This window comes from Manis pentadactyla, chromosome 12, assembly GCF_030020395.1.
Source record: "Manis pentadactyla isolate mManPen7 chromosome 12, mManPen7.hap1, whole genome shotgun sequence".
Lineage (NCBI taxonomy): Eukaryota > Metazoa > Chordata > Mammalia > Pholidota > Manidae > Manis > Manis pentadactyla.
The window spans coordinates 65,141,483-65,157,158 of NC_080030.1; the positions used below are offsets into that span (position 1 = coordinate 65,141,483).

A 15,676-nucleotide genomic window follows, 5' to 3' on the forward strand; every position below is an offset into this window, starting at 1 on the left:
TTTGACAATTTGTCTCTAATCTTTTAATTTGTAAACACATAGACTTTCTAAACTTGGGAAATAAGCTCGCTGTTGAACATCAGCACATGAACAATTACTGAACTTTTCTATCCTCACAGTGTAATTTCACTTAAATTGGTGTTCACTGTATATTGTGAACATTGGTGTTCATTGTGACATAGTATATTAAGAATAAATCAACCTAAACACTGCATGGAACTAGTAGGATAGCATAAAATTATAGCAAATATTATTTGTGCAATTTAGAAATTTAAAAAAGGCAGAATCTACTCATAATTCTATGATGAAGAAATCAGTAAGTTATGGAAAAGGGGTAGGAAAAGTAAAGATGAATGAGTGGAAGACACTGGATAGTGAGCAGTAAAAGCAACGATTTGTATTTATAAAGTTACTGATAAGAAGCTGATCAAACTTAACAGGTAGTGAGATTGAGAATCAGTAAGGGGAGTGGAACAATGCAAACATTTCAGAATAAAAGATATAAATTCAAAATATCCTTGGATCCAGACATTCTCTAATTCAGTCCTTGACTTTGGAGCTGGACTTTCCAATTAACATTAACCAAAATGTGACAAACAGCTGCCTCAATAAATACAATAAAATATAATGTTGTGAATTAAGTTAGGAGGTGATTACAAATGATAAACATATTTGTGTAAAAAGTTGTGGTCTTGACTCTCCAGGAATTTAACAACAGGCAAGTGTCAGGACAAAGGTCAGAGAGGAACAAATGGTAGAGATGCAACAAATACAGCCCTGATGCCACAAGGACAGGAAGACAGAGAATAATGAGGACTAGGAATTACACCCCTAGGCATATGGAAGACTGTGTCGGTTGAGAAGAGCAGAGAACAAAATCTTATAGGATTGTTAAAACCAAAAGGTACAGAAGGAACACTACAGATGGCTCTTTTTCTACTATGTATACACCATTTAGCTTAAGTGTCTTTGCCCATATTTGTATTCTTTTTCACTCAAGTACAACATGTTAAACAATAAATTATCCCTCATATAATAGCTATCATTATAAATCATCTTTATATTTTTCCTTTGAGAATGCTTTGCTGTTATCTGAAGACACTAGCACATTCTACTATCATTATTCAATCACTGTGTTTAGAAGTTCTTGGGAAGAGGAAATTGCCATCAAAGACTTATTTCTTAAAAAAAAGATAATCATAACAATTAATCATGACTGGAGAGACATCCTAAAAGACAATGATACTATATATTACAAAGGAAGATGGTAGCTTTTTGTTCAAGGTCACGGCTTGTCATGTTTTTCAAAAAATGCTGTATTATAGTACATTTATATATACTTCTTTCTTTCTGAAATAAATTATGATTTAATATACTTTACTTTTTCATTCTGAAATAATTTTATAATTATAAAACTATAAGAAATGGGATTGTACATGGTTTATTGCACAATACTCTATATAGATAGTTTCAACTTAAATCTAAGTTATTAAAGAAAACCCAATTATTGGTGATTTGTTACAGCCTTTAATCCTCACTACCATCTTAAATGTACTGGTATTTTTTATTCCATGTTTTTTCCAAGCATTCTCATAGATCAAGTGATATTATGCTTTGGGGGTAAGCCAGTGCTTCAGACATAGCACACAGAAGCAGATATTGCACATTGGTAATAATGGTCCACATGGGATAAAACTTGCCCCAGTGTAGACTAGTGTGTCAGTAAACTGAATAGAATCACACTGGCTTTAAGAATCACAGTTTTATCTGGGTAGTAAGTAAACTGTAGAATTTAGTTCATTTTTGCACATTAGTGTGAGTTAGCCTGAAAAAAATAACAGTATTCTCAAGAAGCAGATGAAAAAACTAAACTAAGGAATATAATAAGAGTACCACCTTTATCGTTTTCAAGGCAGTTTCTTAAACATGATCTCATTTAGTTCATAATTACAAAATAGTTTATTATACAGCTGGGTGGAAGATTTAAGGATTGTTACTCCCAGACTGTGAATATTTTACCTTATAGTTCTAAATCTGCATGTAGGGAATACCAGAGAATATTAAAGGTAAAAAAAATCTTAGGCTTAATTTAACTTGGGAAGCTGCTCAAGTTCTTGCTTGTTCATAGACTCACAGAACTACCCACCAATTTACAAGGACACCTTTTAGGAAAAAAGCAAAATAAAATAAAGAACATGACAACTGATTCTTAAAGGTTTAGTTTTACCCAAACTTGATAGACATCTGTGGATAAGACATCAGGGTGTAATGCTTTGAAGGGACAGTGTTCAAAGGACTTTGTTATTGTCTAGAGTAATTGAGAATAGATTAGAAACTTAAATGTGTCCATTTCAGAAGTAACAATAAGTCTTGATATTTCTTACTATTCAGGGATTAAATGCAGTTGGGGATCTAAAATTAGTTTGTGGAACGGTTTTTATATCTTTCGTAGCACTCAGTTGTGCAGAGGAATGTGCTTTCCTGATTCTATTTACCACCTTCATCATCTTGTTTCAGTAACTTTGTCATTGGAAAAAATCCCATTTACAGTTGTGATTTGCTTCTTCTTCCAATATTTTTGTGAATACATGTATAAACTATTCTGACATTCCAGAGAGACAAATCACATTTATTTTGCTTACTGCTTACCACTTTCTGACAAGTAGATCTGTGTGTCTGAGTACCCGGGAGAACTAGAATTGGAGCAGCACATACAATATCCCAAGCCAAGGAGCAAATCTACTGAGCCATCAAAGGAGCTGGGAAAGAAACCGAGCGCTTGTCTTTCTGTTCATTTCCATCACAGGCAGCAGGTAGTTTTGTCCTAAGAGGAAAACTATTGTGTAGTCTTGGAACATGGACTGTGGACAGAACACTCAGCTTGTAGTTCCAGCTGTACACCAACTCCCTCCTTAGCGTGGAGATAGGTGGACATACTAGAGGTACATTCAGTATTTGATAACTGGCTAATTATGTGAGGGCTTGACTGACCCTGCAGTACTTGAAGGGAACTTTCTTTCAAGGTTCAGAAAGTTGCTGATGGAGCAACCAGAGCTGTGACACCCTTTTGGTATTACAGACTCATCTTCCTGACCAGACATCGTGTGTTTCTGAATGATTCAGGAGAATAGAGGGATGGATGATGAAAAGAAAGGGAAGGCTCTAATATTTCTGGAGAAACATTTGAGAATTATACACTACCTCAGGTTTAAGGACATGAAATGTCCAGAAGTAAGTCATGTTTATGGTAATCCTTTAAATGAGTAGATAATTCATATTCTCAGCCAGTGTTAAGAATCATTGCTTTAGAGTAGTGGCCTTTAAGCATTTCTACTCACATATGTCCTTAAAGAATTTTTTAAAAATTCACTTGAAAACTGTGGACATTTTAAGCTGATGTTTGATATTTTTCATCATTAGTTTAAATAGCTGCAAAGGGCTATTTTAATCTTGCCATATTATAAATATTAATATTTTTACAGAGACATATTAGATACTCTTTTAAATTCATCCAGTGAAATTTGAATACCATTGTGATTTGAATTTCACCTTCTTTCATTTAAAAACACATGTACATATTCTTCTATAATGATAAATTTTATGTAGTTCCTTTCCTTTTTGAGCTTGTATTTCCATGCTACTGCTTTCAAGAATGTTTTTCTAATGTAATGTTGAATTATCTGAAAGTTTATTGATCATTCTATCAAAATTCTCTGCAACAACTATATATACATATATAAATTTTTGTATGTGCTAAATTAATTATGTATAAGTTTGAATTTAATTTTTCTTTCTCATATCTGTAAGGCATTAAGTGTTCAAAGGTATTTTTTTAACATTTTAAATTGTTTTAGCTTTACTGAGGTATAATTAACAAAGCTGTAAAATATTTAAAATATACATGATTTAATACACATATATACTCTAGTTAATTAATACATCCATCACCTCACATACTTATTTTGTGTATGTGTGAGAACATAAAAATATATCCCTACTTGAGTTATCATCACAATTAGGATTTTACACAATTGATCAAAACCATTAATCTGTTACAAATGTTGATCAAAATCATCAGGCAAAAAAATAATATTTTATTTGAAATGCATTTCTTAGTACTAACATGAGGTAGAGATCAGCATGAATCCTGGTTTTTTATTTGTTTCAGGTTTCAGCACAGAATTATCTTATTCTCTAAAAAAACAGAGAAGTATTAGGGGTATTTTGTTTTAAGGATGTCACTCAATTTCTGCAACTTCTGAGTTGGGTGCCACAATTTACCTAGTTTTCTATCAAAAAATTATTTCAAATAATCTACCAATTGGTCTAATCAAACCAAACAAATCTATTAGGTTTTCTTTCAATTTTAATGAAAGCAACAGCTTGAAAATTGCCATTTGCAACAAATTCTGGGAAATATACTAAAAACACTACCAAGGCATGATGAACAACCATTAATTATGCTCTTCTTTCTCTTAAAGGCACCTATATTAACTGATATACATTTTAAAATGTGTGAGAAATATTGAAATATTATTTAATTGCAATATATTTGTTGGCATAATATCTTCTATCAATTTTTTAAAAAATTATGTGCTTTCAGTGTATTTTTATCAAACTGGAGCTGCAGGTCTGGCTATTTTTGTTTATGAAAAATGGCAAAAACCGAAGACTTATAAATTAAATGGCTAAATCACTTTTCACTGTGAAGCAAAACAACCAAATCAAACTTTTTGTCTTAAAAAAAATCTAAATTTTTTTCAATTCGTATCAAGGTACAGAGAATATCCATGTGACAACCGTTTCACTTCTGAATGCAGGAGTACCTGAATATCAGCTCATACATTTCCCCAGTCATCCCTTTAAAATGATGAGAATCCACAAGTTGGATTTACTCGTTACCACTTTATATAGCAATGTCCTAGGCCATGTGAAAATCAGGACCCAAATCTTGACAATCAAATCTTTGAGTAAGGGTTTCCAGATTAAAAAAGAAGTAAAAGTTTAGCGTGAGCGATTAACGTCATTCATTCTCACGCATGCCCCACAGGCTTCAACAACATCTGAAGAAATACTCATTCGCCATGCCCAACATAGCTTAAGATCAACTTGGATAAAGGCATTCAAAGTTGCGGAAGTTTCTTCACCAATGCTATTCCTAGGCAAGCCTTAGCAAGCCAAATGGCTAATTTATATAATTAACTAGGAATAATTGGAAACATCTGTAACTCCATCCATCTGAAGGCACATATCTTATCTTCCAAACATTTTTTTTACAACTCTCTGTTGAACAAGGGACTCTAAAAAATATAAAGTGTTCTGAACAGGGATTAGATGTAAGTGAAGGGTGAACTTGACAGTGAACCAATTTTTAGCTATGAGCCAGGTATTAGAACTTTCCTAAAATCTTCTCCAACTTCCCTGCTAACTTGTACATACTTTCTAAGCCAATTTTAAGAGCTGCAGGAAATAGTAAGCTTAACTTAAGTTCTTATCAATATCTTCTGCTGGTTTCTATAATTTATAAAAATACTAATAGCCAGTCTGCTATGAACCCAGAAGAGTATAGGAAGTAAAGGAAATAAAGAGACACAAAACCCAGTGATTTTGTTTGGAGAGGTTTCTACTAAACTTAGAAATATTGATCCTCTGAAGGCAGCTAGAGAAGAGTGGATTAAGATGTGCCTTTGTTGTTGTGTCTTTTTCCCCAGTTGTTAACATTGGATTTTTTTTTCCCCAATGAATCATTTGGATTTTATCTTAAAACATAGTTACTTTAATTATTGCCATGTGTTTTCCCTTAAAGCTTCATTTATTTGCATTTCTTTGTAAAACATCCTCTGTGGATAAAGTGAAGGTTCCTATGGCCAGGATTCCCACCTGGCCCTGGTTGGCTAGCTCACTACACACGTGTGGACAGTACGTTGCTATTGACTCTATATAGAGAGCTCCACTCAGTACTCTGGGCTGCAGGGCTGCAGGAGAGCAGAGGCTGGAGAGCAGAGGTGGTAGCACCGTGGACAGAGGCTGAGACAGCTGCAGGGGCAGAGAGGCCCAGAGGCAGAGACCAGCTTGCTGCCTGCAGACTCACTCTGAATGGACAGGATTCTAGTGATTGACCTGCCATGGTGGGAATAAAGTTGGGTATAAACCCTTTCACCTCAAGAATGTTCCCTGTTTTTTCTTTGCTCTCATTGAATCCATAGTGACTTGCCCGGGGCTGAAACCCATTGGCAAGACAGCCTCCCTTTTCATTCTGTTGGTTACAGCAAGTGAGTCATGTGTGCATAACAAATATGAGGCACATACTCCCCAACCCCTCACCTATGGCAGACACAGCTAATCAACCATGGCATGCTTTGCCACTGAGGAGCTCTGAATTTTTGGGTTTCAGAAATCTATTATTCATCAGCTGGTGCTGGCAGGTTGAAGACTCTTCCTATCCTTGGTACCAGAGAAAAATTTAGGAGCATGTCTATCCTCCCTATTTCTAGCTAAGAAATCTTAGAAAAGGTTTTTAACCTGTTCTGCTGCCCTCATAGGGCTGTTACACAAGTCAAAAAATTTAATTCCTGTGAGTACATTTTGGAAACCATGTAATTGCTATCACACATTGTCAGACATTGGCTTAATTATTTTGGAGAGGCAACAACACCACCATCTCTCCCTGATTTTCTCCATACAAATTAATTTGATCTACTTTATAAGTGTGGATTAAAAAATTTTTTTTGGTTTTATTGAAACTGTGCACATCTATACTATATTCCTTTTGAATGTGAAGAAGAAAATGCTGCTGAAGAAGAAAACTCAAAATCTCACACCTGGCTCATCATTATGGTGTCTGGCAGTCCTTTCTGCTCGACTGGAGTCTGTGTGATTAATAGACCCTCTTCCCAATTATATGGATATTATGCTCATCTTCCTCCAGCTGTAGATGGGAGATATCTTATGGATGTGTGATGCAAATGGGGCTTTGTGAATGTTAATTTCCAAATCAGCTCAGGCTTGACTGGCAGAAAAACGAACAACAGGGTGACAGGCATGTCAGGGGATGGAGTCTGTGAAAGAAAGGCTGAGTGAAGGTGGAGAAAAAGAGTTAGAGAGATCTGGAGTTAATCAAGTGCAGTCACCGAGAGAGAAGGAATGTATGAAAGCAGATCTGAGCCAGATATTCTGGAAGAGATGGCGGCTTCAAAGACTGGTAAAAACAATGAGAAAAGTGAGAGTTTAGCTGACTTTACAAAAAGCAGGATGGAACCAAGAAGCCAAGGTCACACCACAACTGCACAAACTGTATTCTCTGTCTCCTGCATCCCCGAGATGGGCTTGTTTGCACCAGGTTTGTATCCTGAGGCATGCACGTTGCCCCATTTTAAATGGTGACATCCTCAAGGTCAGGAATCCTGTCATTTGTTTCTCTAGATGCCAGAAGAGGACAAGCACACAGGAAGTGTTCACTGAACATTGGATTGTCAGGGGGATAATTTGGGTAACATGAAAAATGAAGGAGCAGAGATTCAAGACACTATTTCATCTTTTTACCATGACAGTGGAAGTGATCAGGATGACGCTGGGAAAATCTAGTTGGCAGTCTTCGAAAAACTAGTATGAGTAAATTGTTCAAGATAAGTCCCATTTTGGTTTGCATTCTAGATCTCTGGTTAGGATTTGCTCAGCTTTCTGCACAGCAAATACTTTCAGTCCAAGACTGGCTATACAACAAGAAGTCCAAAGACAGAAAATATGTTGAAGTTCTCCAAGTAATAGGCTTGGGCACATTGTTGCTGACTTCTCAGGTGATGCAGAGTCAGCATTGGAAAAGAAGAATGCCCCCTGGACAGGAGAATGGGTGAAAAGGGAGAGGGAAAGAGGCCACATCCTGTCATGGATTTCTCAAACGATTTCTCCATTCAAACGGGAGCAGTGTAGACAGGAGAAGTGAAAGCCAGTAGCTTGAAGTATTGGTCACATCTGCTCTTAGGGACACTCCATCCATCTTCTTTGCACTCTAGCCACTGTATTTTATAGATGGTTTTTACTTACTCTCTGGGCAGTATTTCAGCCTCAACATGTGCTTCCATGTCCAAATGTATTTTTAGCAAATTACCTGGGTGCCAAAATTTTATGTGAGGTTTAATAAATCTGTGAATATAGTTTATACATACACAAATTCAACTAACTCTCTAAAACAGTAACATGTAACTATCCATGCACAGAAACTATATCTTTACAGCATTCTTGATAATAAGTGGAAGTTTTCCAAGATGTGTGGGTATAGTTAAAAAGGGAGTTCCAACCAGGGAATATTTTATCTAAAATCCCTAACGCATATTTGAAGATATTTTATCTGTCCCCAGGTGCCAGAAATATTTTACTTTTACCATGTGAGTGAATATGTCATCTAAATGAATTTTAAATAATGAAATGACTATTTAAATACCATCAAATCTAACATCTGTATTTCAAGATGATAAAAATGAACAGTTTCAGAATTTATAACGATTATAGAAGAGTTTGTTTATTAAGTGTCTCAGGTTGCACATATTCAAGGGAGATCACTCGGTGCTTTAGCCAAAAACATAATTCAAATACTGTGGAAACAATTTGTGCTTATCTCTAAATATTTACTATTCTCCTCCTTTCCTGGCCATCTTGTGATAGGGTGGGGCAGTGTGCTAAATTCTGGACAATGAACTGTGAACAATGAGATTTTCCTCCCAAGGAGGAGCATTTATGCCAGTGCAACACATCCAGATCTATTTTTTTTTCTCTCTGGCATGGCAACCTATGATGATTGAGGTGGTGGTTGCTCCACCAGCCCTTTTTTTTAGTGACAGGGATTGGTAGAACTTCCTACTGACCCACAATAAACCTTTGTCGTTGTTAGTAATGGAGATTTGGGGATGTCTGCTAGCACAGCCTACTTAACTTATTGTAATTGTGTGTGCTCATGTGTGTGTGTGTGTGTGTGTGTGTGTGTGTGTGTGTGTAGTATATGTATATATGTATATTTCTCATTAAGAAAATATATTCACTATATATTAGTTATAGAATCTAATATATACACACTACATAGTTTTTAAAAATTCCATAAGAATTTTATGGAAACTAATTCATGTCCCTCTACACAGGACCTGTTATGTCTTGTTATTTAAGAATTGTGAGTTAGTATCATGTCAAAAGTAGTTACCTGAAGAAAGAGGTAAAAAGCAGATTCTACTTGCATTATTTTGTTGCTAACAATTTTAAAACTATGCACACCAAGTGCAGATTTATATGCAATCTAAGAAAAATTTGTGTAGATCTGCACATACAGGATCTGTAATTAATAAATGGAGTTGTGTATAATAAAGTTGCCTTAATTTATAACTCCCATGAAATGACACATTTAGCCTTAGTGAAAGTTCTTCTTGAGAGAGGGGTGTGTTTATTCATCTCTTTGTCATAGTGATACCTTGGAGAATAATAGGTTTTATACAAAAAAGGCATATATTTACAAATATGTTCTACAACCACTGTATACAAATACACAGGAGTTATTTATAACTCTTACTTCCTCTTCATTGAGGGAGGGTTCTTTATCAGCTCAATACTATGAAAAATGGGGGCAAGGTAACCCTAGAAGTAGAATTTATAAAGAAGCTGAATTGTTTTGAAAAAGGTGCAAGTGATAAAAGGTGATGGATGGTATCGTGGGAAAATATAGGAAGAAGAAGAAGGGCAAATGGAGACGAGAAATCCCAGGATTAACAGCACTAGGGAAAAAATATCCATTGGAATCATATAAATTTGGTATTGTTAGCCTGTTGTTTGTGAAAACTCTCTGAAGACTTCCCTCAGGAAAGTTAAGAAAAGTTTAATTTGCCAAATGTCAAATAATCAAACTGGTCAACTGGTTGGATTTCTTATGTAAAATACTGACAATGCCAAAGTGTATTTACTGATTCCCGAAGAAAACTGGCTCACTCAGTCCAGCACGTGGCCTTACTTAACCCCAAAAATCCCTATGAAAAGTGGCATTAATGACGAAAAAGCAAATAGCTCACAGATTCTATTTGTGTGCACTGGATTTGCACAGAAATACAATTCCAGAAGCACTAGAAGGTGCGGTCAGCTGTCAACACTTACTGCGAGGACAATCTGGAGGGAACTATGAGCCACTTCTATGTATTGGTACTCCAGAAAACACCCTGAGACCGTGATGTAGCGATGGTCTTCTGGGGCCCAGTCTGGGGCAGGTGTCACAGATGTCACCGTACATCCTGGTCCATTCTCCATCCACCAAGACCGGTGCATTGAAATATTAAAAGTCAGGATAAGGTCTGTTTCCTGCAAGAAGGCAATTTATAAGGATGAGAATTACTTTATAAATGTTAGCTTATTTGGGACTGATGTGTTTTGAGTTTCCCATTTGTAGATGTGGGTGTTTTTTTTTAATCCCTCCCCCTCACTGTATCTTATAGATAGAATGGAAGTATCTAAAGTAACACCAACAGTTTCATTCACCTAAAATATATAAATATATATATGGATTCCACTTATGAAGTTTTTGCCTGACTACAATGATATAAAAAATATTTATTAGTAAAGTTATCAATGACTTACATGAATTACAATATTGAAGAGTCCTGACTTAAGACTTATAAAAATTACAAAGGGATTAAACTTTTTTATCAAGTGAAGTTCATCTTATTTTAAATATTCTCTTTTCTCTTCCTCAGAATATTTACCTTTTGCTTATTTTAAATTTGAAAGTTGGATATCATTTTGGCAAAATTTAATGTAATTTTATGCCTAATGCTAAAATTTGCAAGACCTTTACTTAATAAAACATATTGCTTGTTTTCTTCCCCCCTTTCTATTATTTTAGAAAATCAGTGTCTTTTCAATCTTGTCAATTTCTACTATAAAACTGGTCATAGTATTTCTTAAGAAATATCATTGGCAAATTCTTGCAAGGTAGAGATAATAAATCAACAGTTCTTTAGAAGAGGTTCAGCATGTTAGGTGATGTGCAGCTATAAATGGAATAAAAAGTAGAGTTAGAGAGCTTGTAATCACATACATAAACACAGTACTACCAATAGCAGAGAGAATGTCTAAAAGGAATGGAGCAAACACATTCTATTACTTAGCAAGTCATGAGGGAAGACGAATTCTAATAGAGAGGGTCAGTGGTAGAAAATGAAATTATTTCAATCTCAGTAATAATGCTTCAAGATAATGGATGCCAACTACTCTCACTCCAAAACAAAGTGCTAGATTGATTAGGAATATCCTGAATAGAAAAATAGCTTAAATCAAGTTTTGTGACCTTGAATCACTCACTCACACTGAACATATGAAAGGTTTCAGCTGAAGAGGCCAGGGAATTTGGAGATTAGAAGGAGGATTCCTTTGTAGAGAACTATGCTATGAATCTCATCATCTCTACAGTGTGGTGGGAAAGGGAGTAATTTTTCTTCCCTTCAAGCCTTCCCTTCAAGAGAAAGGCATCAAAGTATCCCTTGGAACTTGGGAAATTCAGGAGACCGGTTCCTGACTTAGGCCTGATAAATCTCAAAATAAAGCCTGTGGCTGGAGCTATCTGCTATGTGGCCAAACAAAAAGTATCTACAGTTTTTCATTACATTAATTGATTTTTGAATTTTGAGCCAGTCTTGTATACCTGAGACAAATCCCATTTGGCCATGGTGTGTAATTCTATTTGTACATTGTTGTATTTATTTTGTGGAAGATATTTGCAGCTATACTCATAAGAGGTGTTCATCTGTAGTTTTCTTTTTCTGCAGTGTCAGTGTCTCATTTTGGTATTAGGTTAATGCTTGCCTTGTAGAATAAGTTAGGAAGTTTTCCATCTGCTTCTATTTTCTAGAAGTGATTGAAGAAAATTAATATAATTTCTTTTTTAAATGCTTGGGAGAATTCACCAGTGAACCCAAATGGACCTGGTACTTTCTGTTTTGGAAAGTTATTAATTAGTGATTCAATTTCTTTGATATAGTCCTATTCAAATGGTCTATTTTTTTCTTGTGTGAGTTTTGGCAGATAGTGCCTCTAAAGGAATTTGTCTAGGTTATCTAGGTTATCAAATTTGTGGGTATAGAGTTGTTAAAAATATTCCTTTATAATCCTTTCAGTGTCCATGGGATACATAATGATGCTCCCTCTTTCATTTCTGATATTAGTAATTGAGTTTTCTCTCATTTTTCTTAGCCTGGCTGACAGCTCATCAATTTTATTGATCTTTTCAAAGAACTTTTGAAAGCTTTTGATTTAATTGATTTTTTTCTATTGATTTCCTGATTTTAAATTTCACTTATTTCTGCTGTAACTTTTATTAATTACTTATTTTGCTTACTTTGGATTTAATTACTTGTTTTTCTTTTTTCTTAATCTTAATGTGAAAACTTAGGTTATTAACTTTAGATCTTTCTTCTTTTCTAATATATGTATTCAATTCTAAAAATTTCCCTCTAAGCACTGCTCTCACTGCATCCCACAAAATTTGTATTTCACTTTCATTAGTTGTATTTAGATGCATTATATTTTCACTTTAATTTAGTTCAAAGCAATTTTTAGTTTCTCTAGAGATTTCTTCTTTGACCCATGTGTTATTCAGAAATGTGTATAGTCTAATCTCCAAGTATTTTGGTGTTTTCTGGTTATCTTTCTGTTACTGATTCCTTTAATTTTTGTGGCATATTTTTCACTATCTCTCTGTAATATATCAATCAACAATTCACTTTAAACAGGCTAATTGAACTGTAAGGACTCATCAAATATTAATTTCTACATGAATTTCAGAAACAATCAATTCCATTTTCATTTCTTTGTTCTTTTCCTGGAAACCTCTGACCTGGAGTTCCATTGGCTTTTGCTTCCATTAGATTTCATGCAATTTACACATGGGAATGAACATGGGACTTCACTTAACATCATTAGTTTTCTTTATGTTGGATCCTCAATTTCCTGGATCTCTAAGGTGTCTTTAATATTTCCCTCAACTTGGCTAAACAGGGTTTCTTTCTGAATATAGGCCTCTGACCTTAGAGCCTTTACTTTAGAAAACTTGCAACTGCAAATTCTTCCTCTGCTCCTTCAAGAATGTAAATTTTCTAAAACCCAGGAATGTTCAAATACCCCACGAGCCATCCCTTTGAAATGTAATTGTCAAGAAAGATAGCACCCCTGTTTTTCAGTCTCTGTGGGGGTAGAACCCTAACTATGATAAGTGTCAATCAATAAACCCAGATGGCCTAATCACACTGACTAACTTCTCCCACAATGTCTTCCTGTACTTTTCCATTACCTCATCCCGGCACTTCAAAATCCTCCCAAGTTTTGTTTCAGGGGACTGTGTTAAGTTTCTCTCCCTATTGCAATAGTCTTGAATAAAGTCTTCCTTATCTGTTTAACTGGAACTGTACTTAGATCTATACTGGTCTCTTCACTACTACAGTAGTTAAGATAAAATGCATCTTGCTATTTTTAACGAGTGTCCAGTGAAATTTTTTCTTGTGAGCCCTCATGTCTTTCTCTTGCTTGATTTTCTCTCTTGTATTACAGAGTACATAATTCATTGGTTTAAGAATAGGTAAATGATTTTGTTTGACGTATTTTTATCCTACTTTTGTATTAATTTACTAATTTTTTGGCTGGATATATGATTCTTGGTTGAAGATTATTTTATCTCAGAACTGGGTGGACCTTTCTCCATTATCTTCTGGTTTCCATTACAGTTAAGAAATCTGACGTCATTTTATTTTCTGCAACTATTTTATTTAATCAGTTTTCTTTCTTCTTGTCTCTTACATCTTTTTGTTTTAAAATAGTGAAATTTTTCAAAATCACCAAAAAATACAGAGGACATTATTACAATATTATTATACCCATCACTCAGCATTATTATTTAAATAAAATTATATATATATATATATATATAAGCCATATCTCCTGTGTACTTCTCCCAAATATTATTTCCCTCTATCCCTCCCCACAGATAATCGCTAGCATGATTTTGTATTCTCATGATGGGAGTTTTGTAGTTTTACTACATTTTACATATTCATTAATAATATAAAATATTGTTTTTAGGTTTTAAAATAACTATTTACCCTGTAAGTTAATTGGTCCCATGTTATATTTTTTTAGGTAAATCTATATATAAAAACATATTTAGCTCCAGGTTCTGAAGCTCTTTAAGACAGCACCTTGATGGGGTTTTTCTTTCTTTTTTCTTTTATTCATTTATTTCACAGAGCATCTGGAGGGACTTTCAATCCAGAAGACCCTTCCTTCTATTCTAGGAAACATTCTTGCATTATATCCTTAATTGTTCTCTCTCCTTTACTTTTTCTGTTCCTACAGGAACACCTATAAGTCAGAAATTTGACTTTGAGGATTGACGTCTTACATTCTTATCCTTTCTTTCTTATTGTTCATATCATATATATTCTTTTCCCTCTCTAGAGATTTTCTTTACCAATCTTCCCAGTCTTTATTTTTAAGTGTATTTTTTAAATTGGAGTACAGTTGATAAACATTGTTAAGTTGGTTTCAGGTATATAACACAATGGTTCAAGAGTTACACACATTATTAAATCCTTATCCCAACTAATGCAGTTACTATCTGTTTACATAGAAAGATGTTACAAAATATTACCAAGCCATTGACTATATTCTCCATGCCTCACATTCATCCCTGTGATATTACGATTGAGATTTGTGTGCCCCTTTATCTCCCTTACACACCCCACCCACCCACCCCAACTCTTCCCCATGGTAACCACCAGTCACTTCTCAGTATCTATGAGTCTATTGCTATTTTGTTCATTCTGTTTTGTTTTGTTTTTAGATTCCACATATGAGTGAATTCATATGGTATTTGTTTTTCTCTATCTGGTTTATTTCATTGAGCATAATACCCTCTAAGCCTATCCATGTTGTTGCAAATGGCAAGGTTTCTTTCTTTTTATGGCTGAATAATACTCCATTGTATATATGTACCACTTCTTTATCCATTCATTACTGATGGACACTGGTTGCCTCCATATCTTGGCTATTGTAAGTGATGTGGCACTAAACATAGGGGTGATTATATCTTTTCAAATCAGAGATTTTGTTTCTTTGGGTAAATTCCTAGAAGAGAGATTACTGAATCTACAGTATTTTTCTTTTAAGCTTTTTAAGGAACCTCCTTACTGCTTTCCACAGTGGCTGCACCAACTTACATTCTCACCAACAGTGTAGAAGGGTTCCCTTTTCTCCACATCCTTGCCAACTCTTGTTATTTTTTTGTCTTTTGGATAGTGGCCACTCTAACTGGTGTGAGGTGATGTCTCATTGTGGTTTTGATTTGAATTTCCATGATGCTGTGATCTGGAGCATCTTTTCATGTACCTGTTGGCCATCTGTATTTCTTTGGAAAAATATCTGTTCAGATTCTCCATTTATTTTTTAATCAGGTTGCTTGTTTTTTGGTGTTGAGGCATATGAATTCTTTATATATTTTGGATGTTAACACCTTATCAATAAACCATTTATGAATATATTCTCACATACTGCAGGTTGCCTCTTTGTTTTATTGATGGTGTCCTTTGCCATACAGAAGCTTTTTAATGTGAGGTAATCCCATTTGTTCATTTTTGCTTTTGTTTTTCTTGCCTGAAGAGAT

General features: G+C 34.7%; 1 protein-coding gene across 2 annotated transcripts in view; it reads right to left on the bottom strand.

Annotated features, from left to right (window-relative positions):
• The window catches only part of NKAIN2 (sodium/potassium transporting ATPase interacting 2), a 1,083,024-nt gene that overhangs the window by 169,990 nt on the left and 897,358 nt on the right, over positions 1-15,676 (bottom strand). For both annotated transcript variants that reach the window (XR_005028518.2, XM_036903901.2), the window contains one exon: positions 10,129-10,329. Coding sequence is in view for 1 of the 2 variants with exons in the window: in XM_036903901.2 (XP_036759796.1) it covers positions 10,129-10,329 (201 nt within the window). In the remaining variant the exon portion in view is untranslated. The remainder of the gene's footprint in view (positions 1-10,128; positions 10,330-15,676) is intronic.